At 38.7% G+C, this 25496-nt stretch overlaps 1 protein-coding gene and 1 long non-coding RNA gene across 4 annotated transcripts in view; one reads left to right on the forward strand and one right to left on the reverse strand.

Annotated features, from left to right (window-relative positions):
- Positions 1-21911, reverse strand: part of C10H12orf42 (chromosome 10 C12orf42 homolog) — a 187561-nt gene extending 165650 nt beyond the window's left edge. Inside the window, exons 1-3 of one of the 3 annotated variants that reach the window (XM_054445702.1) lie at positions 21830-21890; positions 19204-19581; positions 4195-4293 (exon numbers count right to left, since the gene is read on the reverse strand). In XM_054445702.1, the coding sequence (XP_054301677.1) occupies positions 4195-4272 (78 nt within the window). In that variant the 5' untranslated portion in view covers positions 4273-4293; positions 19204-19581; positions 21830-21890. Of the gene's footprint in view, positions 1-4194; positions 4294-19203; positions 19582-21500; positions 21794-21829 lie in introns of those variants that run through there. The other 2 variants (XM_054445701.1, XM_054445700.1) reach the window with 2 other exon arrangements.
- Positions 21912-21967: 56 nt separating this feature from the next.
- On the forward strand, positions 21968-23617 carry LOC129010943 (uncharacterized). The gene is made up of 3 exons (XR_008493101.1): positions 21968-22181; positions 23101-23159; positions 23521-23617. It is a non-coding gene; the product is annotated as an uncharacterized LOC129010943 (long non-coding RNA).
- The last annotated feature ends 1879 nt before the right edge of the window (positions 23618-25496 follow it).

The following is a 25496-nucleotide window of genomic DNA, read 5'->3' on the forward strand; positions in this document are numbered from 1 at the left end:
GGCTTTCCTAAGCCCTAAGCTATAGGAAGGCAGGGACAAAAAAGTAAAGGAGTAAAGAGAAGAGAAAGTGAAGGGGAAGAAAAAGTTGGAAAACAGCACCAGTCAGACATGACAAAGCATAATTAAAATTACCAAAATGGAAAATTGTAGAGTGCCATTTGACCCCCTCTTCATTCCTACCAGATCAGGAAGAGAGTCTGGCTGATTGAATATATATATATATATTCTTGATCTCTCTCTGTCTCTATCTCTATGTATGCCTGTATGTATGTATACACGTATGTATGTATGTATACATGTATGTATGTATGTGTATGTGTGTGTGCGTGTGTGTATAAATATACATCAAGAATGATCAAGAATAATTCATCAAAAATCCACGTGGAACCCTTTGGAGTCTTTTATTAAAAGTAAACCTTTTTCTAAAGAAACATGATAAGTTTGTAAATGTAAAATTAGTCATGCTCAAATAAATCTATCAACCAGAAACATAGCTCTGGCTTTTAAATCAAGCCACCACTTTTGATTAATTAAATCTTACCCAAAGTAGATTTTCCTTTATTATTAATGTATTTCATTCATATCAATTCAGAGTAGAGCAATTTTAAAATCAAAATAAATTTTTACCAAAGCCAGGGTTTACAAAATCAACGGTGCTACATGTTCATGGGTTCTGCCTTCATGAACTGTAGGGGAAGGAAAGGTAGCTGGATTTTGAAACTTCAAAAAATTCTAAACATCAAATATTGGGAATTAGCAGTAAATAGACGAAGGTTTAGAGACCCTCAAGATAAATTTTCCAAAGTTAGGCTTCTCTCCTGGTTAACATAAGTCAAAGGATTCTCTGAAAAATACAGTAAATTTGAACTTTTGTGTGGCCTTTTTATTTGTATGTCTGTGTTTTAGCAAGCACCCTGGAATGGCAAATGCTTCCTCATTGGTGGAACCATGCAGATTCAGAAAAAAAGCCATCTTCCATTGAGAAGACAATTGTTTTCTATAGAGACAAAAAACAAATGCCCATGACCCAGGTCACCTCATCCCAGCAGGCTTTTGCTGCGGCTTCCTCTGAGCAAACACAACAAAGTCCGGAGCAGTCAATCCTGCTGCCCCACACTGGGCCCCCGCAGTTGTGCTCTGCTATTTACCCTTCCTATTAATCTGTCAATGTTCTAGTCAAACATGCAAAACAATATGGTGGGCACATAGTTTGATTGGTCATTGCTAAGTAACTTGGACCAAAGATGAAGAAATGGAACTTCCAACCAACAAAATGTGAGGCCCAATCTGATTGTTAGAAAATGTTCAACAATACCAGTGCATGACAATTTTCTCAGGGTGGCTGTGATTTAGCATCTCTCTCACTGAAAAAGAGTGGTCCCAATAAATGACATGCAGTTCCAGAATCTAAATTCAGGTCATGTTGCTGTTCCTATCATTGTAGCATAGAACTGTCTGGGCATTTTGCAAAGGAAGATGTTCATTAGAAGATGTCATCATTCCATAGTGAAAAGACCGTTGAGGAACTTGGTTTGGTACACAAGTTGAGTCCCTGGCTAACAAAATATTTTTTGAGCTGAAAAACAAGAGTCCTTGGTTCAACACTTCCTGGATGCTGAAAAGTATAACTCTGTATTTCCAAAAGGCAATCTGAATTATCAAACATTTTGAGCAAATTTAATAGCTCATATTCTTATTTCACTTTCCTCCTTTTCTGCTAGGCCAGATGAAGCCTCAGAATCCTTCTCAACACAAAGCTGTAGGTAGCCACCTTTATTCTCCTGGGATTAACATGAAAGATGGGGCCTGTTTGTCATTCCAGCCCTAGACCCTCAAGTGAACATATTCAAGTACAAGATGTACAGATGAGCAACAACTGTCCAAGAAACACCTTTTTAGAAATACAGAGTGTGCATTTCCTTGCTGTGTGTTTTCAGAAAGCAGGAAGTATGGAAGGAGTAAGTGGCTAGGATGTCAGAGCACACAGCAAAGTTAAAGAAAATATAGATAATGAAAGCAGGCTGATGTGGGGTAAAATCCCCCACCATTCACTAGCTATTTACAAGGTATTTGTCCTGCGGAAAATAACAGCTCTGAGACATGTTTGTTCATTATACAATGGAGAAAATGAGACCACGTACTGTATAAGTCAGGACATCTGACTCCTGTCCCTGATCCATTTCCTCTGTCCACTTCACCACAGACCACAAGCAGCTCCAGGCTATATCCTTGCCATTTTTGGACCTGAGAGGAAAAGAAACTCTCTCTTCCCATAATGAGTTCAAAAACTGAGAGGAAGAACTCTGGCTTGATATGGATTACGTGTTAACTATTGGATTCCCACTAAAGGATTCTGATTGGTCCAGACTGGTTCATGTATCCATCCTGATAGCCAAGAGGCCAAAGGACTGTGCTTGGGCTGTTCCCAAAACCACTTAGTGGGAATCTCCATTAGGAAGCAGTTTCCTAAAAGAAGCGTTGTGTAAGGGGGATACTTTTCTTGGGCAGACAAAAGAGTAAATGTGTACTTTATGACCTCATGGAGTGAGGAGATTAAATAATGTAAAGAACTTACTAATGGCACATAGCAAGTTGTCCATAAATGCTAGCAAAGATGATGCTAATTGTCTTCATCACTATTATTATCAATCCCTACTGCAAAAGAATACAATCAATAGTAGGGTATTTACAGAAGGATACTTAATATATCACATTGAGTACTACTTACTGATGTCAGTTGTAAATCTGGCTACTCAAATAGCACTCTCAGTGAAATAACAAAGTACAATGGCCATAGATTTTATACTTCAATTTGAATTCAACTCATAATTCAAATTATAGAGATTTCACTGTGATCCAGCTTACTGAAAAAAATGTGATGTTAAGGGATGAAATTTAAAAATTGATTCATTCATGCATCATAGCTCTTATGTATCAGACACTGAGCTAGACCCTGAGTAACACAGGGGAACAAAGCTGGCCAAGTTTCTACCCTAAGGGAGCTTACTTTTCAGAAGTGGAGCCACAGAGGAGTGGGCAGTGTTATGAAGAAAAACAATACATGGTAAGATTAGAAAGCACAGGATAGATTTTAGGTGTAGTGGTCATGGCAGGACCTCTGGGCAGAGATATGAACAAAGTATTGGAGTAAGCCATAAGAATCTCTCGGTGAAAGTGTTCTACTCCAAGAGAAGAGTAAATGAGCACCAAGTCTGGAGGGTGGGTGGTAATGTGGCCACAGTAAAGTAAGCAGGGGAAGGGGACAGGAAGTTTGAGAGCTTGCCCACATTCCTGGCCAGACGTTCATGTCCTAATGCCTAGAACCTGTGAACATTACCTTAGGTGGCAAAAGGAACGTTGCAAATGTGATTAAGAACCTTGAGAAAGGGAGATGATCCTGGATTATCCAGGATCCAATATAATATAATCCAATATAATGGTTGAAGAGGGAGGCAGAAGAGGAGGTTGGAATGATGTGATGTGAGGAAGACTGAACCCTCTGTTTTGAAGGTGGAGTAAAAGCAACAGGAGTCAAGGAATTCAGACAGCCTTCAGAAGCTGGAAAGGGAAGGAAACAGAATCTCCTCTAAAGTCTATAGAAAGGAATGAAGCCTTGCCAACACCTAGATTTTAACCCAGTGAGACCTGTATCAGACTTCTGAACCCACAGAACTAAGTGGAAGATAGTACATTTGTACTGTTTTAAGCTGCTAAGTTTGTGGTAACTTGTTACAGCAGCAACAGAGAACTAATACAGAATCATTGTTACCATTACCAGAGCATTTGTAGTTTTTTATGTCAGTGAAAAGTTTGTCTTCAGTTAAAAGCCTGGGCTTGTGCAACTTCTTAGGAACAATACCAGCAGCTTTAAAGTGAGCACATGTGCCTCAACCCTAATGATGTGGGGTCACCTTAGTAACATAAGAAATAAATAATAGCAAAGACAACACATTTCTAAGTTTTCCTAGCGTAAATGTAATGTGTCCCTAATAGTGGGAAAAAAATAATTTATGAAGGCATTTAAAATTATGCTGTAATTTACAATGATGTGAGTATGGATAAATATGGAAATTAAGAGAATTATCTAAAACATAATATCAATGACACTGAATCAAGAATCAAAATTAGTGGCTGAAATGGAGCAACCTATTAACCTAAAAAAAGTAAGAAAATGTAGTATCTCTTATGCATTACCTGCATCCTGTTTGCAAAAGTTCTGATGGTTAGCAAGAATTCTTCTTCCCTTTGCTTCATACATATCACTGCAGACATTAATTTGACAAGTTCAACTCCCTATAAACAAAGAATGGAGAAAGAAAAGCAGGTTTACAATGATGCAATGATAATAATAGAGAAAAAAATGACATCTTTAAGAGCCAGAATCATCCTATCCATGAACATAGTATTTCTTGCCAGTGACTTTCAATAATTTTTTTTTTTTTTTTTTTTTTTTTTTTTTGGTGGAGACAGGGTCACATGATGTTGCCCTGGCTGGTCTGGAACTCCTGGACTCAAGCAATACTCACACCTTGGCCTCAATAAAATTCTATACTTTTCTACATAAAGTTCTTGATCATCTATTGCAAGATATAATCCTAGGTGGTGCTTGCTTTGGTTGGTTGGTTGGTTGGGGGAAGCGGGGATTGAACTGTAATGATGTCTTTTAAATCATCTTTCTAATCATTTCCAAAGTATAGACACGCAATTTAATTTTATACATTGTTTTAAAACAGCAAGCTAGCTAAGCTTTCATATTAATTCCAAAAAATATGTCTGTTGATTATTTGGGGATTTTAATGTGAACAATTGTATCACCTAGTAATAGTAATGGCTTTGTTCCTTTTTATTCAAATTTTTGAACTTTAAGTTTTCATCTTATTGCACTAGTTTACATCTCTAAAACATATAGCTTAGGTCCTGAAGAAGCAAATAAAACTTAGGCCCTCATTTGCACAGGCCCCTGTGAGTTCCAGGAGTTATTAGGATTTGCAGAGTATTCTAGGTATAGAAAGGGAAGCCTAGTGAAATTGGGAAGCATTTCCAATAAATTGTTTTAAAAGATCTCAGAATAGAAAGACCTAAATCTCTAAGTCTCCAAGATTCTTTGTGCATTTTTCTTCATATTAATTTTAATACATAATTTCTTATTTGTAGTTCTGAAGCTTGAGTTTTGAGATAGTTCAACCAACGGGAAGTTAAGGCAAGGAATATTGGTTACAGAGGTGTTAAAGGGTTGAAAAAGAAAAGAAGACTACGTGTGGAGTTGCAAAAAATAAGAGGAGGTGATATTAACAGGTCAGTAAATGCTAACACTCATGAATCAGAGCCCCCAAGATAGTATAAGTTTCAGTCTTCACAGAAGTTGGATATGCTTGGTTGTTCCTGATGTTAACAGAAGTTCATACATTTCCCCATCAAGTATGATATTTGTCATATTTTAATATTTTTGCAGATGTCTTTATCAAGTCAATTTTTCTTCTATTCCTAGTTTGTAAAAATTTTTGGTTTTAAATTAGAGACAGATAGTAAATTCTATTAACTATCTCCTCTGCAGCTGTTAAGAAGATTGTATATTTCCTTTCAATGATGCTGAAGTGATGTTACATGAATAAAATTTCCAATATTAAATGAACCAGGCATTCATGAGATAAAAAATGTGGTCATAATGTATTTTCTTTTTAGTACAGTGCTGGATGGTGCTAAATTTTGTTTGTTAATATTTTATTTTGCTTTTTTTCTTCTTCAATGATCACAAGTGAAATTGCCTTTTTCCACTTTATAATGTCCTTACTGTATTTTAGTGTCAAAATTATGCTAGCTGCAAAATACTTGGAGAATATTCTATTTTTCTAACCACTGATAGTTTGTATAGGATTTAAATTACTTGCCCTTTAAATATCTGAATAACTGTATTGGTAAAAATCACCTTATTCTGATGTTATCTTTGTGGGAAAAATTTAAACTATTATTTCAATTTATTTAATGATTATAGGGTTATTTATATTTTCTATTTCTTTTTGAGTCAGTTTTAGTAAACTGCATTTTTCAAATAAATTATTTTATTTTCTAGATTTCCAGATTCATTGACTTTAAAATGTATATAATACACACATATTTTTATCTATTCAGCATAAACAATTCTATTCCATTATGTCCCTGTTTTAATTCTTAATATTATTTATAATGCATTTCTCATTTTTCTCTTGACAAATATTGCCACAGCCTTGTCAATTTTATTAATTTTTTCAAAGCACAAACTTTTACCTTTGTGGATTCTTTTTACATGTTTATTTTCTAATTCATTAATTTTTCTTTGTGGGGGGTGTTTGTTTTAAATTATTTATTCTCTTTCCTATATGTTTTGGGGGCTTATTCTGCTATTCTTGTGTTTTTAATTCACTATTTAGTCTTCTTTACTAATGTATTTAAATAATTGTATTTTCTTCTAATACTACTTTGCCTGCCTCCAATGTTTTGAAATATAATGCTTTTCTTATCTCTCATTTCTAATGCTTTTGAATTTGCATTTTGATTCCTTAACCCATATGTTGTTTAAATGTATGGTATTTCCCAATTGTCTTTTTGCTATTAATTTTTAAATTGGTTACATTTTGATTCAAAAATAAGATTTGTTTGATATCAATTCTCTGAAATTTATTGAGGAGAATTTTATAGTCTCCATGTAGCCAATTTTAATAAATATTTCATATGTGCTTAGATTCAATATTTTTGAATTATTGGATGTAATCTATAACTGTTCATTAGATCAAGCCTATTAATTATGTTCAAATCGTCTATATCCTTGATTTTTTATCTGCTTCATCTGTTAATTACTGACAGAGATATATTAAAATCTCCCACTAATGTATTGGGTCTATTTTTTTCGTAGTTCAGTCAATTTTTATAATTTTGAGAGTTTATAATTAGCTGCATAAAAGTTTAGAGTTACATCTTCTTAATAAATCATTTTATTATATAGCTTTCTTCTTTATCTCTACCAATTTTTTTCCTTAGAAAGTCTTTAGTTTGATGTTAATATAGCTATAGCAGTTTTCTTGTTAGCTTTGCTAATACAGTAAAACCTATGCCATAGTGTGATAAGTCGTGTTCAAAAATAAAACATGGGTTTATGTATGTGGCTAAAGAAATATTTTTAGTTACTCTGTTCTGTCATGAAAAAATCCCAAAAGTAAATAAGGAAAAACTTGTCCTCTAAGAAACTGAAGAAATGTATAGCATACAGGAAAAGTCTTAAATGATCAAGAGTCTGTCACATCCTAATCCTACTCATCTCTCAACAGAAGAAAATAATAAATCTAGCCTGTCCCTATTTAAAAATAAAGGGAAGGACAGAAGTCAAATGCTGAAGACATTCTTTCTAAATTCTTTTTTTATTGGTATTTTTGTGGGCTACATTTTCCTGGGGGTTTACTACATATTTTTTTCCATACTTGAACTTTTAACATTTTTGTTCCTTATGGTTTGGGGTGTGTTTTCTAAAATCAACATAAAGCGAGTTACTTTTTTATAAAAAAAAATACCATCTGACAATCTTAACTAAGAAGTTTAACCCTTTTCTATTTATTGTGATAATGGATATATTTGGACTTAATTTCTACCATCTTATATGTGCTTTCTACTTATCTACTTGTCCTGGTTCTTCTGTTTTTTGTTTGGGTTTTTTTTTTTTTCCCTACACTTTTAGAATTGACTAAATTATTTTTTCTTTTTCTTTTTCTAGTTTCTCCCCTCTGTGTCTTGGAAGTTATTCATACAATTTTACCTTTATAATAAAACATGTATACTAACTTACAATCTAAATATTTTACAAATGTAACACTCTTGTAAATAAAATAAGGTTCTTTAACATGGACCACCCACTGCCAAATTCAAAGCCGTTGTTGTCCAATATTTTAGCTCCCTAAATTGCTGTTCTTTTCCCCCACAAGTTAGACATCACTATTATTGTTCTAATTTTTTGCAGTCAACTATTATTTTGATTTATGCATATACTTATCAATATCTTTCATAATCAGCCTTTTTTGCATCTCAAATCTGTCTGAGATTACATTTTTCCTTCTTAAGGAAAATCCTTTACAATCACCTTTAGTAAGGGTCTACTGGTGGTAAACTCCCAGGTCTTTTTGGAAATGTCTTTATTTTATCCTTGCACTTGAATATAGTTTTGCTGGGTGTGCAGTTCTAGGTTGACAATTATTTTCTCTCAGTCCACTTAAGGTATTATTCCACCATCTTATAGTTTTCATTATATCTATTGTAAAGATAGTGGTCAGTCTGTTGCCAATGCCTATTCTCTACAGTGTTTTGGGTTTTGTTTTGCATTTTGCTTTATTTTGTTTTGTTTCTAGTCTTCTTGCTTGTCCTTTCTGTGGCTTAAGATCTTTTGTGTGTATATGAATGTGGATTTTTAGTTTCACTTTGGTGAATCTAGATGTGAATTGTTTTTTTATGTGTCCTGTCTATGATTTGCTGGACTTCCTGTATGTTAGGATATATATCTTTGAATAATTCTGAGAAGGGTTTCAGTCGTTATCATCTTAAATATTACCTCTCAACTTATGTTTTCTATTATCCTTATGGAATTCTGATTAAATTTGCTAGACCTTTTTCTCTATTTTCCATGTCTTTTCACTTATTCTTTTTGTTTATTTTTTCTTTTTTGTCTCCCATCTTTCTAGCCACTGGATAATCTCTTTAGATTTATATTCCAGTTCATTAAACTCTTCTTCAGGTTATTCTTATCTACTATTTAACTTGCCTATTGAATTTTTAATTTAAAGTATATTTCTATAAGTTTATTTTTACAATATGACTGATTTTACTTTATGCATCTGTTTCTTGCTTATATTTTTGAACTTATTTTTCCTCTCAATATGGTAAATATACTTAATTTCATATAATATAATATCAAAAATCTGTGCAGGTCTAAAATTGGTGTCTGTTATTTCTGTTGTCTCTCAGACTACCTCTTTGCTTGTGGGTATTGTGATTTTGGACAGTGAGTTTCTCATTTTAGTTTGAACCTTATATGTAAAATTCCAAGCACCAAGAGTGAACTCTAATGTGAACTATGGATTTTGGGTGATGATGCATGTAGGTTAATCAGTTGTAGCAAATGTACCACTTTGATTGGGTTGTTGATAATGGGGAACACTGTACATGTGTACAGGCATAGCGTGTAAGGGGTATGTGTCTACTCTACTCTCAATTTCGCTGTGAACCTAAAACAGCTCTAAAAAAATTAAAAATTTAAGAGAATTCTTGAAGGCCTGTGTTTAACTCACAGTTTCCCAGAAAGGATCCAGCCTCAGGCCATTTTAAATTAAATCCTCCAGTTGAAATTTTTTTTTCAGACCCTCAAAAACATGGCATGAATAAGGACTCAAGCATTTATGAGAGGTGGCTTGTAGTTATGAAAATTATGGTTATGATTTTTCTTCACTCCTCCCACAGTGAAATTTGAATCAAACAGGCGTTTTTTGCTGAATTTTTCATGTCAGGGTTATGTTTGGTTTTTTTTTTCTTTTTTTTTTTCTTTCTTGTTTATTATACTTTAAGTTCTAGGGTACATGTGCACAACGTGCAGGTTTGTTAGATAGGTATACATGTGCCATGTTGGTTTGCTGCACCCATCAACTCATCATTTACATTAGGTATTTCTCCTAATGCTATAGCTCCCCCAACCCTCACCACATAACAGGCCCTGGTGTGTGATGTTGCCCACCCTGTGTCCGAGTGTTCTCATTGTTCAGTTCCCACCTATGAGTGAGAACATGCAGTGCTTGGTTTTCTGTCCTTGCGATAGTTTGCTGAGAATGATGGTTTCCAGCTTCATCCACGTCCCAGCAAAGGACATGAACTCATCCTTTTTTATGGCTGCATAGTATTCCATGGTGTATACGTGCCACATTTTCTTAATTCAGTCTATCATTGATGGACATTTAGGTTGGTTCCAAGTCTTTGCTATTGTGAATAGTGCTGCAATAATCATACATGTGCATGTGTCTTTATAGTAGCATGATTTATAATCCTTTGTGTATATACGCAGTAATGGGATTGCTGGGTCAAATGGTATTTCTAGTTTTAGATCCTTGAGGAATCGCCACACTGTCTTCCACAATGGTTGAACTAATTTACACTCCCACAAACAGTGTAAAAGCTTTCCTATTTCTCCAAATCCTCTCCAGCATCTGTTGTTTCCTGACTTTTTAATGATCGCCATTCTAACTGGTGTGAGACGGTATCTCATTGTGGTTTTGATTTGCATTTCTCTGACGACCAGTGGTGATGAGCATTTTTTTATGTGTCTGTTGGCTGCATAAATGTCTTCTTTTGAGAAGTGTCTGTTAGTATCCTTTGCCCACTTTTCGATGGGGTTATTTTTTTCTTGAAAATTTGTTTAAGTTCTTTGTAGATTCTTCATATTAGCCCTTTGTCAGATGGGTAGATTGCAAACATTTTCTCCCATTCTGTAGGTTACCTGTTCTCTGTAATGGTAGTTTCTTTTGCTGTGCAGAAGCTCTTTAGTTTAATTAGATCCAATGTGTCGATTTTGGCTTTTGTTGCCATTGCTTTTGGTGTTTTAGTCATGAAGTCCTTCCCCATGCCTATGTCCTGAATGGTATTGCCTAGGTTTTCTTCCAGGGTTTTTATGGTTTCAGGTCTAACATTTAAGTCTTTAATCCATCTTGAATTAATTTTTGTATAAGGTGTAAGGAAGGGATCTGGTTTCAGTTTTGTTTTTTGTTTTTTTTGAGAAGGAGTCTCACTCTGTCACCCAGGCTGGAGTGCAGTGGCGTGATCTCAGCTCATTGCAAGCTCCGCCTCCTGGGTTCATGCCATTCTCCTGCCTCAGCCTCCTGAGTAGCTGGGACTACTGGCGCCTGCCACACGCCTGGCTAATTTTTTGTATTTTTGGTAGAGAGGGGTTTTCACCGTGTTAGCCAGGATGGTCTGGATCTCCTGACCTCGTGATCTGCCCACCTTGGCCTCCCAAAGTGCTGGGATTACAGGCATGAGCCACTGCACCTGGCCCAGTTTCAGTTTTCTCCATATGGCTAGCCAGTTTTCCCAGCACCATTTATTAAATAGGGAATACTTTCCCCATTTCTTGTTTGTGTCAGGTTTGTCAAAGATCAGATGGTTGTAGATGTGTGCTATTATTTCTGAGGCCTCTGTTCTGTTCCATTGGTTTATATACCTGTTTTTGTACCAGTACCATGCTGTTTTGGTTACTGTAGCCTTGTAGTATAGTTTGAAGTCAGGTAGTGTGATGCCTCCAGCTTTGTTCCTTTGGCTTAGGATTGTCTTGGCAATGTGGGCTCTTTTTTAGTTCCATATGAACTTTAAAGTAGTTTTTTCCAATTCTGTGAAGAAAATCACTGGTAGCTTGATGGGGATAGCATTGAATCTATTCAAGGTAATTTATAGAAATCACCTTGGGCAGTATGGCCATTTTCATGATATTGATTCTTCCTATCCATGAGCATGAAATGTTCTTCCATTTGTTTCCGTCCTCTTTTATTTTGTTGAGCAGTGGTTTGTAGTTCTCCTTCAAGAGGTCCTTCACATCCCTTGTAAGTTGGATTCCTAGGTATTTTATTCTCTATGTAGCAATTGTGGATGGGAGTTCACTCATGATTTGGCTCTTTGTTTTTCTATATTGGTATATAGGAATGCTTGTGATTTTTGCACGTTGGTTTTGTATCCTGAGACTTTGCTGAAGTTGTTTATCAGCTTAAGGATATTTTGGGCTGAGATGATGGGGTTTTCTAGATATACAATCATGTCATCTGCAAACAGGGACAATTTGACTTCCTCTTTTCCTAATTGCATACCCTTTATTTCTTTCTCTTGCCTGATTGCCCTGGCCAGAACTTCCAACACTAAGTTGAATAGGAGTGGTGACAGAGAACATCCTTGTCTTGTGCCAGTTTTCAAAGGGAATGCTTCCAGTTTTTGCCCAATCAGTATGATATTGATTGTGGGTTTGTCATAGATAGGTCTTATTATTTTCAGGTATGTTCCATTAATACCTAGTTTATTGAGAGATTTTAGCATGAAGGGCTATTGAATTTTGCCAATGGCCTTTTCTACATCTATTGAGATAATCATGTGTTTTGTGTCATTGGTTCTGTTTATGTGACAGATTACATTTATTGATTTGCATATGTTGAGCCAGCCTTGCATCCCAGTGATGAAGCTGACTTCATCATGGTGGATAAGCTTTTCGGTGTGCTGCTGGATTCAGTTTGCCAGTATTTTATTGAGGATTTTTGCATCGATGTTCTTCAGGGATATGGGGCTAAAATTCTCTTTTTTTGTTGTTTTGGTATCAGGATGATGCTGGCCTCATAAAATGAGTTAGGGAGAATTCCCTCTTTTTCTATTGATTGGAATAGTTTCAGAAGGAATGGTACCAGCTCCTCCTTGTACCTCTGGTAGAATTTGGCTATGAATCCATCTGGTCCTGCACTTTTTTTGGTTGGTAGGCTATTAATTATTGTCTCCATTTCAGAGCCTGTTATTGGTCTATTCAGATATTCAACTTCTTCCTGGTTTAGTCTTGGGAGGGTGTATATGTCCAGGAATTTATCCATTTCTTCTAGATTTTCTAGCTTATTTGTGTAGAGGTGTTTACAGTATTATCTGATAGTAGTTTGTATTTCTGTGGGATCAGTGGTGATATCCCCTATATGATTTTTTATTGGGTCTATTTGATTCTTCTCTCTTTTCTTATTAGTCTTGCTAGCAGTCTATCAATTTTGTTGATCTTTTCAGAAAACTGGCTCCTGGATTCATTGATTTTTTGAAGGGATTTTTATGTCTCTATCTCATTCAGTTCTGCTCTGATCTTAGTTATTTCTTGCCTTCTGCTAGCTTTTGAACGTGTTTGCTCTTGCTTCTCTAGATCTTTTAATTGTGATGTTAGGGTGTCAATTTTAGATCTTTCCTGCTTTCTCTTGTGGGCATTTAGTGCTATAAATTTCCCTCTACACACTGCTTTAAATGTGTCCCAGAGATTCTGGTATGTTGTGTTTTTGTTCTCATTGGTTTCAAAGAATATCTTTATTTCTGCCTTCATTTTGTTATTTACCCAGTAGTCATTCAGGAGCAGGTTGTTCAGTTTCCATGTAGTTGTGCAGTTTTGAGTGAGTTTCTTAATCCTGAATTCTAATTTGATTGCACTATGGTCTCAGAGACAATTTCTTTTGATTTCTGTTCTTTTACATTTGCTGAGGAGTGCTTTACTTCCAATTATGTGATCAATTTTAGAGTAAGTATGATGTGGTGCTGAGAAGAATGTATACTCTGTTGATTTGGGTTGGAGAGTTCTGTAGATGTCTATTAGGTCTACTTGGTGCAGAACTGAATTTAAGTGTTGGATATGCTTGTTAACCTTCTGTCTCACTATCTGTCCAATATTAACAGTGGGGTGTTAAAGTCTCCCATTATTATGGTGTGGGAGTTTAAGTCTCTTTGTAGGTCTCTAAGGACTTGCTTTATGAATCTGGGTGCTCCTGCATTGGGTGCATATATATTTAGGATAGTTAGCTCTTCTTGTTAAATTGATCCCTTTACCATTATATAGTGGCCTTTGTCTCTTTTGATCTTTGTTGGTTTAAAGTCTGTTTTATTCAAGACTAAGATTGCAACCCCTGCTTTTTTTTTTTTTTTTTTTTTTTGCTTTCCATTTGCTTGGTAGATCTTCCTCCAGCCCTTTACTTTGAGCCTATGTGTGTCTCTGCATGTGAGATGGGTCTCCTGAATACAGCACACTAATGAGTCTTGACTCTTTATCCAATTTGCCAGTCTGTGTCTTTTAATTGGGGCATTTAGCCCATTTACATTTAAGGTTAATATTGTTATGTGTGAATTTGATCCTGTTATGACGATGTTAGCTGGTTATTTTGCCCGTTAATTGATGCCATTTCTTCATAGCACCAATGGTCTTTACAATTTGGCATGTTTTTACAGTGGCTGGTACTGGCTGTTCCTTTCCATGTTTAGTGCTTCTTTCAGGAGCTCTTGTAAGGCAGGCCTGGTGGTGACAAAATCTCTCAGCATTTGCTTGTCTGTAAAGGATTTTATTTCTCCTTCACTTATGAAGCCTAGTTTGGCTGGATATGAAATTCTGGGTTGAAAATTCTTTAAGAATGTTGAATATTGGCCCCCACTCTTTTCTGGCTTGCAGGGTTTTTGCTGAGATATCCGCTGTTAGTCTGATGGGCTTCCCTTTGTGGGTAACCCAACCTTTCTCTCTGGCTTCCCTTAACATTTTTTCCTTCATTTCAACCTTGGTGAATCTGACAATTATGTGTCCGGGGCTTGCTCTTCTTGAGGAGTATCTTTGTGGTTTTCTCTGTATTTCCTGAATTTGAATGTTGGCCTGCCTTACTAGATTGGGGAAGTTCTCCAGCATAATATCCTGAAGAGTGTTTTCCAACGTGGTTCCATTCTCCCCATTACTTTCAGGTACACCAATCAAACGTAGATTTGGTCTTTTCACATAGTCCCATATTTCTTGGAGGCTTTGTTCATTTCTTTTTACTCTTTTTTCTCTAAGCTTGTCTTCTCGCTTTATTTCATAAAGTTGATCTTCAATCTCTGATACCCTTTCTTCCGCTTGATTGAATTGGCTATTGAAGCTTGTGCATGTGTCACAAAGTTCTCGTGCCATGGTTTTCAGCTCCATCAGTTCACTTAAGGTCTTCTCTATACTGCTTATTCTAGTTAGCCATTTGTCTAACCTTTTTTTAAGGATTTTAGCTTCCTCACAATGGGTTTGAACATAATCCTTTAGCTCAGAGAAGTTATTAAAGACCTTCTGAAGCCTACTTCTGTCAACTCATCAAAGTCATTCTCCATCCAGCTTTGTTCCATTGCTGGCAAGGAGCTGCAACACTTTGGAGGAGAAGGGACACTCTGGTTTTTAGAATTCTCAGCTTTTCTGCTCTGGTTTCTCCCCATCTTTGTGGTTTCATCTACCTTTTGTCTTTGATGTTGGTGTCCTACAGATGGGCTTTTGGTGTAGATGTCCTTTTTGTTGATGTTGATGCTATTCCTTTCTGTTTGTTAGTTTTCCTTCTAAAAGTCAGGTCCCTTAGCTGCAGGTCTGTTGGAGTTTACTGGAGGTCCACTCCAGACCCTGTTTGCCTGGGTATCACCAGCAGAGGCTGCAGAACAGCAAATATTGCTGCCTGATCCTTTCTCTGGAAGCTTTGTCCCAGAGGGGCACCCACCTGTATGAGGTGACTGTCAGCCCCCACTGGGAGGTGTCTCCCAGTTAGGCCAAACAGGGGTCAGGGACTCACTTAAGGAGGCAGTCTGTCTGTTCCCAGAGCTCGAACACCATGCTGGGAGAACCACTGCTCTCCTCAGAGCTGTTAGACAGGGACGTTTAAGTCTGCAGACGTTACTGCTGCCTTTTGTTCAGCTATGCCCTGCCCACAGAAGTGCCTCTATAGAGGCAGTAGGCCTTGCTGAGCTATGATGGGCTCCCCCAGTTTGAGCTTCCTGGCTGCTTTGTTTACCTATTCAAGCCTCAGCAATGGCAGACTCCCCTTCCCCACACTGCAGCCTCACAGGTTGACCTCAGACTGCTGCACTAGAGTGAGCAAGGCAGGCTCCATGGGCATGGGACCCACCGAGCCAGGCACAGGAGAAAATCTCCTGGTCTGCTGGTTGCTAAGACTGTGGGAAAAGTGCCGTATTTGGGCAGGAGTGTCCCGTTTTTCCAAGTATAGTTTGTCATGGCTTCCCTTGGCTAGGAAAGGGAAATCCCCCAACCCCTTGCACTTCCCAGGTGAGACAATGCCCCGCCCTTCTTCAGCTCACCCTCCGTGGGCTTCACCCACTGTCCAACCAGTCCCAATGAGATGAACCAGGTACCTCAGTTGGAAATGCAGAAATCACCCGTCTTCTGCGTCGATCACACTGGGAGCTGCAGACTGGAGCTATTCCTATACGGCCATCTTGGAACAGGAATCCGAACTATGTCAGGTTTATGTATTGTTCCTTCCTACACTAGGATCCCAGCTTTATGTTTCAACTAAGCTCCCCACTTTATTTCTAACAGCCTATTTTCTGTATTGCCATTAAAATTTAAATCTTAGTCTCTGACATTTAAAAGAAATCCTTTAAGTTCTGGCATTCTGTTATTTCTCAGGATTTCTACCTTTATGCCAGCTCATAAATGCATCTTACAATGTTTTAAAAATATTTTATCCAGTTTTCAGTCAATTTAGAGAGTCATATAGGATAACTGGTCTGAAATTCTCTTAAAAATACAAAATCCCCCATTTTATTTCTAACTTATCTTTATTAATTTTTTAAACTATTGCATTTTGTATTTATTTGGTATTGAATCAGTTTATTCAATATTATTATTTATCCATTGATTTTATTTTCACATATCAGTGAGTAATGTTATTTGCAATTAGTGATCTTTTTCTTTGTTTCTTTTCAACAACTATACCACTTATTTCTGTTTTACATCTTATTTAATTTTCTAGAATTTTTAGAACAATCAAAAAGAGTAATGGCACGATAGGTCTCCTTGTTTTAATTGTAATTTTAATTTTAAAGTCCTCTAGTGTTTTTCATTAAGTATGATAATTGCTCCATATTAAAATAGTTTATTATGTTAAATAAGTATCTATCACTTTCTAATTTATAAAATATTATAAGGAGTAGTTTTATAATATATTTGGTATTTAATAGAATTCCCATATGATTATTCTTGTTTACCATATTATTGTTATATATTCCTAGAATTCCTAATATTAAACCATTCTGAAATAATATCTATTGGGTAGATATTCTTACATTGATGAATTAAATGTGTGCATGGGGTTTTTAGAACATTAGCATCTATATGCATGCATAAAATTGTTGATTTTGTTTTATTGTACTCTTAGTCCAGTTTGGCAATCATATAAATTAGAAAAATTTCACCAGTGTTTATGTATTAAATTTCTATAATGTGGAACTTCTTTTTCCTTAAAACATTGAAAGAACTGACTCGTAAAACTACCTGGGCTTAGAACTTTTTCGGGAATTAATTATTTGAAAGCATTTTTCATCTTTGTCATAACTATTATTCTAATCAGGTAATCCACCTCTCGAGTTAATTTTAATTATTTTTTCCCATCAATATAATAATATTTGTTGAGCTATTTTAACTGCATAGTTTACCACTGAATTCTACATAGTAGTTTTTATATTGAATCTGTATATGTACTATAACAGGAGGAAACTCTGGTGCATCCATCCCATTTTCTTGGAATTGTAGATATAGTAGTTTCTGTTGTACTCTCCAGAAAAAAATATAGAAACAAACACTCCTTGCCTCAAGAGATAACTGGCGAGATTAAAGAAAGCCTTATATCTAATGGACCAAATTTAGCAAGAGTTAGGTAATAAGGTTCCACTTCTATACTCTTTTGCTTCCCTGTGCTCAGACATGGCAGGCCTTGAGCTCCTGGTTTCTACATGGTAATCACACCTTGTAAACCTCGGCAAATGTCAGTCACTATTATTTCTACCCCCAGATCCTCCAATGTAATTTGTGAGTTATCTTCAGTCAATTTGATTGGAGAGAATGGAAAACTTACCCTGGCTTAAAACTCAAGCCTCATTTCTCACTTTAATCTATCATGGAGCCCTTTACTCAAAGAGTCATTTTAGTGGACATCAATAAAGCTGATAAGCTGATTCAAAATAGGCCTTATTCTATGAGCCAAGACTCTGAAGGGAAAAAAGAATTCCTGACTTCCCAAACATAACCCCCAACTTGTTAGAAACTCTTTGTTTTCAATTTTGTTTTTGTTTGTTGGTTTCTTTGTTTGTTTGTTTTTAAGACAGAGTCTCACTCTGTCACCCAGGCTGGAGGGCAGTGGCATGATCTCAGCTCACCGCAACCTCTGCCTCCCAGGTTCAAGTGATTCTCATGCTTCAGCCTCCTGAGTAGCTGGGATTACAGGCGTGCACAACTACGCAAGCTAATTTTTGTACTTTTTAGTAGAGATGGGGTTTCACCCTGTTAGCCAGGCTGGTCTTGAACTCCTGAGCTCAAGTGATCCACCTGCCACGGCCTCCCAAAGTGCTGGGATTACAGGGGTTAGCCACCACACCTGGCCCTCATTCTTAATTTTATGTGTTTGTGGTTTATCTTTTCCTTAAATACATTATCCAGCAATTTGCATGTTATTGTTTCACAGTCTGAAATAGGAGATTCAGTCTGGGTCAAAAGCAACTGTAAAGACCACAACTGCCTGACTTCACAGGTCTTCGTCCTAATATTCCTCTAGTCACATGGCATATCTTCTTTCCATAAACTTGCTCCTTTCTGCTAGCTTCTTTAAACTTTAACAAAAATTTCCTCTCCCTCAACTGTGTTTCATAGACTTCTACTTATTCATGGCATCCATTTGATCATAATCTTTAATGGTTCTTTCTCCAGATCATGACTTTTCAATTCCTTCCCTGATGCAAACTGCCAGATTATCTCAGTATTTCCAGTTCAGAGTCAGGAAGTGGAAAATCTTACCAGCCCAGCTCATCCCTTCATCCCATGCCACATCATAGATCCCAAGAAGCTTAGGAAAGGATGAGGGCATAGGGCAAGTCAAGTGTCTGTCTCCAGGCCCACCATCTCCTTTTGGCCACCTCAACAACAGCTCAAAATTAATCCGTCAAATTATTGATCCACACCCCCATCTTGATTCTCTTCCCCATCTCTGCAATGTGCACCACCATCTGCCAAGTGTGCTACCCTCAGTTCCTCCCTTTCCCTCTTCACCCCACGCAAGCAATCTCATCCATCAACTCTCGTCAGTTCTTTCTCTAAAGTAGATCCTAAAACCATCTTCATTTCCATTAACACTACCTTAATCCAGGATACTGCTGTTTCTTGTCTGGATTACTACAGCAGCCTTCTAACAGCTTCCTAACCACTTGTTGCACTTTCCTTTCTTTCCTTCATTCAATCCATATTCTACAAAGCAGAGGTAGTGATGATAAAATATAAATTCAGTCACATAGATCCCTCAAAATCCTTCAGTAGCTTCCTATTTCTCTAAGAATAAAATCCAGTCTTTTCCCACATCTGATACAGCTTTCGACAATCTGATTCTGGCTAACCCCTCAAACCTCATCTTGCAATATTCTCCCCACACTCACAGTGTTCCAGCCACATCAGCGTTGCTTCGGTGACTCAGGATCCCTGAAGCTCTTTTCTGCCTCAGGGCCTTTGCACATGCCTCTGCTTGCTTGGTGTTCCCCACACTCACAATGTTCCAGCCATACCAGCCTTGCTTCAGTGACTCAGGATCCCTGAAGCTCTTTTCTGCCTCAGAGCCTTTGCACATGCCTCTGCTTGCTTGGTGTTCCCCTGCTTTCTCACTTGCTTTAGGTCCCAGCTGAAATGTGATTTCCTCAGAGAGGACTTGGCCACCTTAAACCAAAGGGAATCTCCCTCAACTTGTAGCTCTTTATTTTACCCCCTTATGTCTTCATATTTTTGCCCTCTTCTTCTCTAAATTATTGGTGGGGGAGAAACTACGAAGAACATGAAAAAGCAAAAGCCAAAAGGGGAGGCAAAAAAAAAAAAAAAAAAAAAAAAAAACCTTAGAGATAAGAAAAAGGAGAAAAAGACAAGAAATTAAGAGGAAATAGGCATGAAAGTATTAGCATTTATGAAAAATAAGTTCATAAAATTGTTAAATACATGTAAATGTTATACACCCTTAAAGCAAACATTCTTACTACTTATTTCTAACTCTCAATGATTTCTAACTTCATCTTCAAGATAAGTCATCTTTCTTTGAATTCCAGTAAGTACAATATTCACTAGTGTAAGAATTTACCAAAACGAAGGCTCGAAATGAGTTAGAAGCATTTGAAAAAGTCATTATGAGCCCCTAGAAGAGTCTAATGCTTCTTTTCTCATTGTAAGTTTGCATAGCAAGGATCTAAGACAAGTTTTAAAATAAAACAACCCTCTCTTAGGACCATGGGTACATGAGGCATCATTTCTCCACAATAGCCTGGCCCTCTCGCCTCCCTTTGTCCTCCGCAATGCCTCTTTGTAAATCACAGGTGTTTGTGGGCATAAAGCCCATCAGAAGGGAGTTTATTGTGAAGAGTTCTTTCTTTGCCACTTGTTCTAAACCTGTTCAGAGAGTGCTCCATGCCTTAGACCAAATCTCCATAAAAATCAAGAAACAAGAAGTTTTCTGTACGCCTGTACAACAGCCACACTATGACATTAGTTTCGACAGCTCTGTGACCCTGTATTGTCCCAACTTTATTCACTAGTCTCTTTTTCTCTTTCTCTCTCCATTCCTTTTTTTAAGCCTTTATTAGCATTTTTTATCTACTGTAAAATAAAAAGGAGGAGGATCGGTGGGGTTTTTTTAAGCACTCTATGTGGCAGATAAAAAAAAAAAAACACTATCTGCAGTTACTGTAGTAATGGTTTCAAAAAAACACCTGCAAATCAAAGAAAGACACCACAGCAGTGTCTTCAGACTTTTTTTTTCCTCTTCTTCTCTTAAAGTTCCTTCTTGGCCATTATAAGTAGGCCCGGCAATGAATTTATGTGACAGCTATGAAGTTAGTATTAAAATTGTGAATAGTGCCTAGCAGTTTTCATGCCCTTAGTATAAGATCGCCTCAATTTGCCACACAGCGGTGAATAGGGTAAAGAAGGGAGGGGGTGTCGAATGAATGGGAGGAGGAGGTTATGTGAATGGGAGGGTTTCCCGGGAAGGGGCAGCACAGTTGTCACAGGGAGAAGAGTGATTTATTTTTGAAATTCCAGAAAGGAAGACCAAAAGAAGCTGCCTAAAAGATCCTGAAGTGCGGGGTTGGGGGGGATGTGAGATAAATAATATGTCTACACACATTTAGCAAGTGTCAAGGCCAGCTCTAGAAGTAGGGACAGGGTGCGGGCGGCGGTGGTAAATCCATTCCTCTGGTCTTCCAAGATTCAATATTAAATGCCAGCAGGGAGCAGATGTGGGCAAGGGCTGCAGAATAGGGGTAAGGAGCGCTGAAGGAGGGGTTAAGCGTTTATCTCAATGGAAATTAACCACTTGGGGGGAATTAGAAGAGAGCTGGAGCGGGCGGGGAAGGTTGGGGGGAGAAGAGGGACCGGGAGAGTGTCTCTCCGTGTAAAGAGAGGAACTTTCCTGGTGCGGAGATCTGGGGACGGCATTCAGTAAAATAAGGTGAGCAGGGCTGCAAAGAGCAAGGCGGGGCGTGCCCTCCACCGCCCCCCACCGCTCCGCCCGGAGCCTCCCCTTGCCCGACCCCTCCCCCGCTCCCTCCCCCGCCCCCTCCCCCTTCCCGTATTAGCATGCGGGCGGCGGCGAGCCGGCCGGGCAGGGAGGGCGGCGGTGGCATCGCCGCGCGGGGCGCATTGTGGGCCGCGCTCGCCTCCGCGGGGGACCATCTGCTCGCTGTCAATGCATCACCTGCTCGTCTGGGCCGTCGCCGGGGCAACGGGGGGCGGGGGATTAAGGAGCGTGTGCGTCTCGGTCCGGGCCGAGGCGGCGGGGTGGGGGTTGGGGCGGGGGCGGAGCGCTCCTTGGCCCCCCACCCCCCTGCCCCGAGACGGGTCGACCCGCTCAGGGGGTCGGCGACCACCGCGACGGGTTCCGCCGCTTGCCGCTGCTCCTTGGCCTTTGCTCCCGTGCTGCCTCTTCTCACGGGCGCGGCTGGAGTCCCGGGGAGCAGCAGAGAGCAAACGGTCCGGCCCTGCCTCACCCTGCCAGGGGGCGAGTCCCGCGCTCCCTGCTTCTACCTGGAGCTGTAGGGTCCCTGTCCGGGCGCGCAACCCGCAGCCTCCTCCGCGGGAGCTGGGGCACTCTGCTGGGTCCCGGGGACGCGGCGCAGCGCGGTTCCAAGCGTCCCGCAGTCGCCGGGCAACCACAATGGGGCTGCCTTGCCGTGAGACCCTCCCCCGCAACTGCCACCAAAGTCACAGAAAACTTTCACACCTCTCATCTGACACTGTGGCCTGTGCACGACTCCAAGCACTGGGGAAGCCTTCGACATCAGAATATGAATGGCACCTATTCTTCCAGGGGCGGGCAGGGGGGATCCCGATGTTTATCAAAACGGGTTGATTTTCCACGGAGGGGGTACTTCTGGAGGTAGTAGTCCCCAGAAATCCTGAAATTCCCCCTTCCACCTACTCATCTGCCCGAATTGTAAACCATTTTGAATAGAGGAGTAGTGCATCCAGGAATAATGCAGCCAACAGCAGGGGGCAGAGCAAGGCTGTAGATGGGGACAGTGGCCATTTGGGGACACTTTTAATCCAAAGTCATGCTATTTGGTTTAGAAACTTCTGAGAAATTTTACTCTCTGCTCTTCCCCATCTCTATCCCCACCTCTGACTGGTCAAGGACATTTAGCTGTGCCAACAAAGGTCGTTCTCATCTGCCTGAGGATTCCACACACTTCAACAAAGGACTGGTTAACACCCCCTAATTCCTGCCCATAAGCTGTCCATAGGCTGCACAGAACCAAAGAGTTGTTAAGTCTTCATCACAACTCATAATATATAAATATTTTTTCTGGGCTAGCTAATTACTGGACACTCTTCTGCAGAATCACAGGACCAGCAGAAAGTGGACATTCACACCTGAGTCCCAGGATGGACACCCCCCCACCCCACATACCCACATCTAAAATATTTCTAGCCAGGAAAAAAAAAAAACAGCTTGTTTTTAAAGACTGTGAGTCTTGTTAGATCTCATTCAAAGGTCTAGCAACTCTTGGGAAGCCAACGGCCTTTCTCTGACTTAGCAACTCAAACCCATTTTCTGCATTTATTTCTTTTTTAAAAAAAAAGTAAGTTTGTACTATTAACCCTATGTTCATCTTTTCCAGCTAAAATCTCGTGATCATCGAGTAAAATTTCTCTCATCCTTTTATAATTTCTAGATAGAAACACCATGAATCAGGCTAATTTTATGATTAAAATGCATTTTTTTAAATTTGCTGTGACCACACAGAAAATGACAGTTCCACTAATGTATCACTTTCTTTTTATCATTCATATGCAAGAGAGAAAAGTTAACTATCAGAATATCCATGGCTTTGACATAATAGATGAAGGGGAAAAAGTTTGTATGTATAAACTTGCTCCAAAGATAAAATTCTACCCACCATTTTACTTTAATTATGACTTCCATAAATTAAAGTTGAGAGTTCTGAGAAGACATGCCCTTCAATCTACAAGGTACTGCTAAATACATAGAATCATGGCATCATTCCAACTCAGAGAAGGGATGAGCTGAGTCCAACCCTCCTATCTATAGATAAGGTAGCGAGCCCCAAAATGGTAAGTGACTGGCCCAAGACTGTACTGCTAGTGGCTATGGATGCCCAGTGCTCTCTTAACCCCAACAATATCACAGAGGTGCAGCTTTGCACACCAAAAACACCTGAAAATGCCCTTTGTCTACTCTGTTACCATTCCTACAGCTGCTGGTTTCACTACAGAAATGAGAACTTTTCATCAATTTCAGCAAATAATCCTTGAGTACCTACCACGTGTCAGGCAAAATAGACAAAGATCCCCATCCCTGTAGAGCTCATTCTTTTGTGGTGCAAACAGATTTTAAAAGAAAGAAAAGGCTGGGCATGGTGGCTCATGCCTATAATCCCAACATTTTGGGAGGCCGAGGCAGGTGGATCACTAGGTCTAGAGATCGATACCATCCTGGCTAACACGGTGAAATCCCGTCTCTACTAAAAAAAATTTAAAAAATTAGCCGGGTGTGGTGGCACGCGCCTGTAGTCCCAGCTACTCAGGAGGCTGAGGCAGAAGAATCGCTTGAACCTGGGAGGCAGAGGTTGCAGTGAGCTGACATGGAGCCACTTCACTCCAGCCTGGGTGACAGAGCGAGACTCCATCTCCAAAAAAAAAAGAAGAGAGAAAACTATTCAATCAGCTACTATGAGAGGGAAAAATATATTCACAAATAAGATATGGATATCAACCTTAAAAAGAGAAGAGCATACATGAGAATCAGAGCAATGCAATCAACTAGAAAATAATCTCAATATGACAAAGTATCATGAAGTACAGAGAAGACATCAGGTAATTTTACCTGGGCAATGTCATAGAGAAGATATCATAAATTTGGCTATATAATAGCAGTTCCTGGTACCTAAACAGGGTATGGCACATAGCAGATGCTCAATAAATAGTTGTTGGATGAATGCATGAATGAAGAAATGAATAATGCATTTTCCAAATAGTCAAAAGGAGGAAGATATTCCACGCAAAGATATGACAGTATATGAAAATGTGGTACATATATACAATGGGATATTATTCAGACAAAAAAGGAAGAAAATCTCCCCACTTGTGACAATATGGATGAGCCTAGAGGACATTAGGTTAAATAAACCAGTCACAGAAGGACAAACACTGCATGATCTCACTTATGTATGGAATATTTAAAAGTCTAACTCAACCCAAATGCCCATAAATGTTAGACTGGATAAAGAAAATGTGGTACATATACAGCATGGAATACTATGCAGCCATAAAAAGGAACAAGATCACGGCCTTTGCAGGTACATGGATGGAGCTGGAAGCCATTATCCTCAGCAAACTAACACTAGAACAGAAAACAGAAACACTGCATGTTCTCACTTATAAATGGAAGCTGAACAATGAGAATACATGGACACAGGGAGGGAAACAATATGCACTGGGGCCTGTCGGGGGGTAGGGTGGGGGGAGGGACGGCATTAGGAAAAATAGCTAATGCATGCTCGGCTTAATACCTAGGTGATAGGTTGATAGATGCAGCAAACCACCATGGCACACATTTACCTATGTAACAAACCTGCACGTCCTGCACATGTACCCCAGAACTGAAAATAAAAATAAATTTTAAAAAAAAGTCTTAACTCACACAAGCAGAGAGTAGAATGGTAGTTGCTAGATGATGGGGAGTGAGGAGGATGGGGAGTGAGGGAAATGGGGAGATGTTAGTCAAAGGGGATAAACCTTCAGTTACAAGATGAGCAAGTTCTGGTGATCTAATATACATCATGGTGACTAAAATTAATAGTGCTGTATTACATACTTGAAATATGCTAAGACAGTTCTCACCACCACACACCAAAAATGGTAATTATATGAGGTGATGGATGTCCTCATTAGCTTGATTGTCATCATTTCACAATGTAGACATATATCAAATCATTACATTGTACACCTTAAATGTATAAAGTTTTTATTTGTCAATTATACCACACCAAATCTAGGGAAAATGTTTTTTAAGGAAAGATATCACAGTATGAACAAAGGTTGAGGGGCATCTGTATTTAAGGAGTGATGAGTGAGCCATGAACTGTGAGCAAACAGAACAATGGAGAAGAAAAAGGAAGATGGCATACTGGCTTGGAGGTATGTTGAGAAGGGATTTGACTACCATGCCAAG

This window comes from Pongo pygmaeus, chromosome 10, assembly GCF_028885625.2.
Source record: "Pongo pygmaeus isolate AG05252 chromosome 10, NHGRI_mPonPyg2-v2.0_pri, whole genome shotgun sequence".
NCBI lineage: Eukaryota > Metazoa > Chordata > Mammalia > Primates > Hominidae > Pongo > Pongo pygmaeus.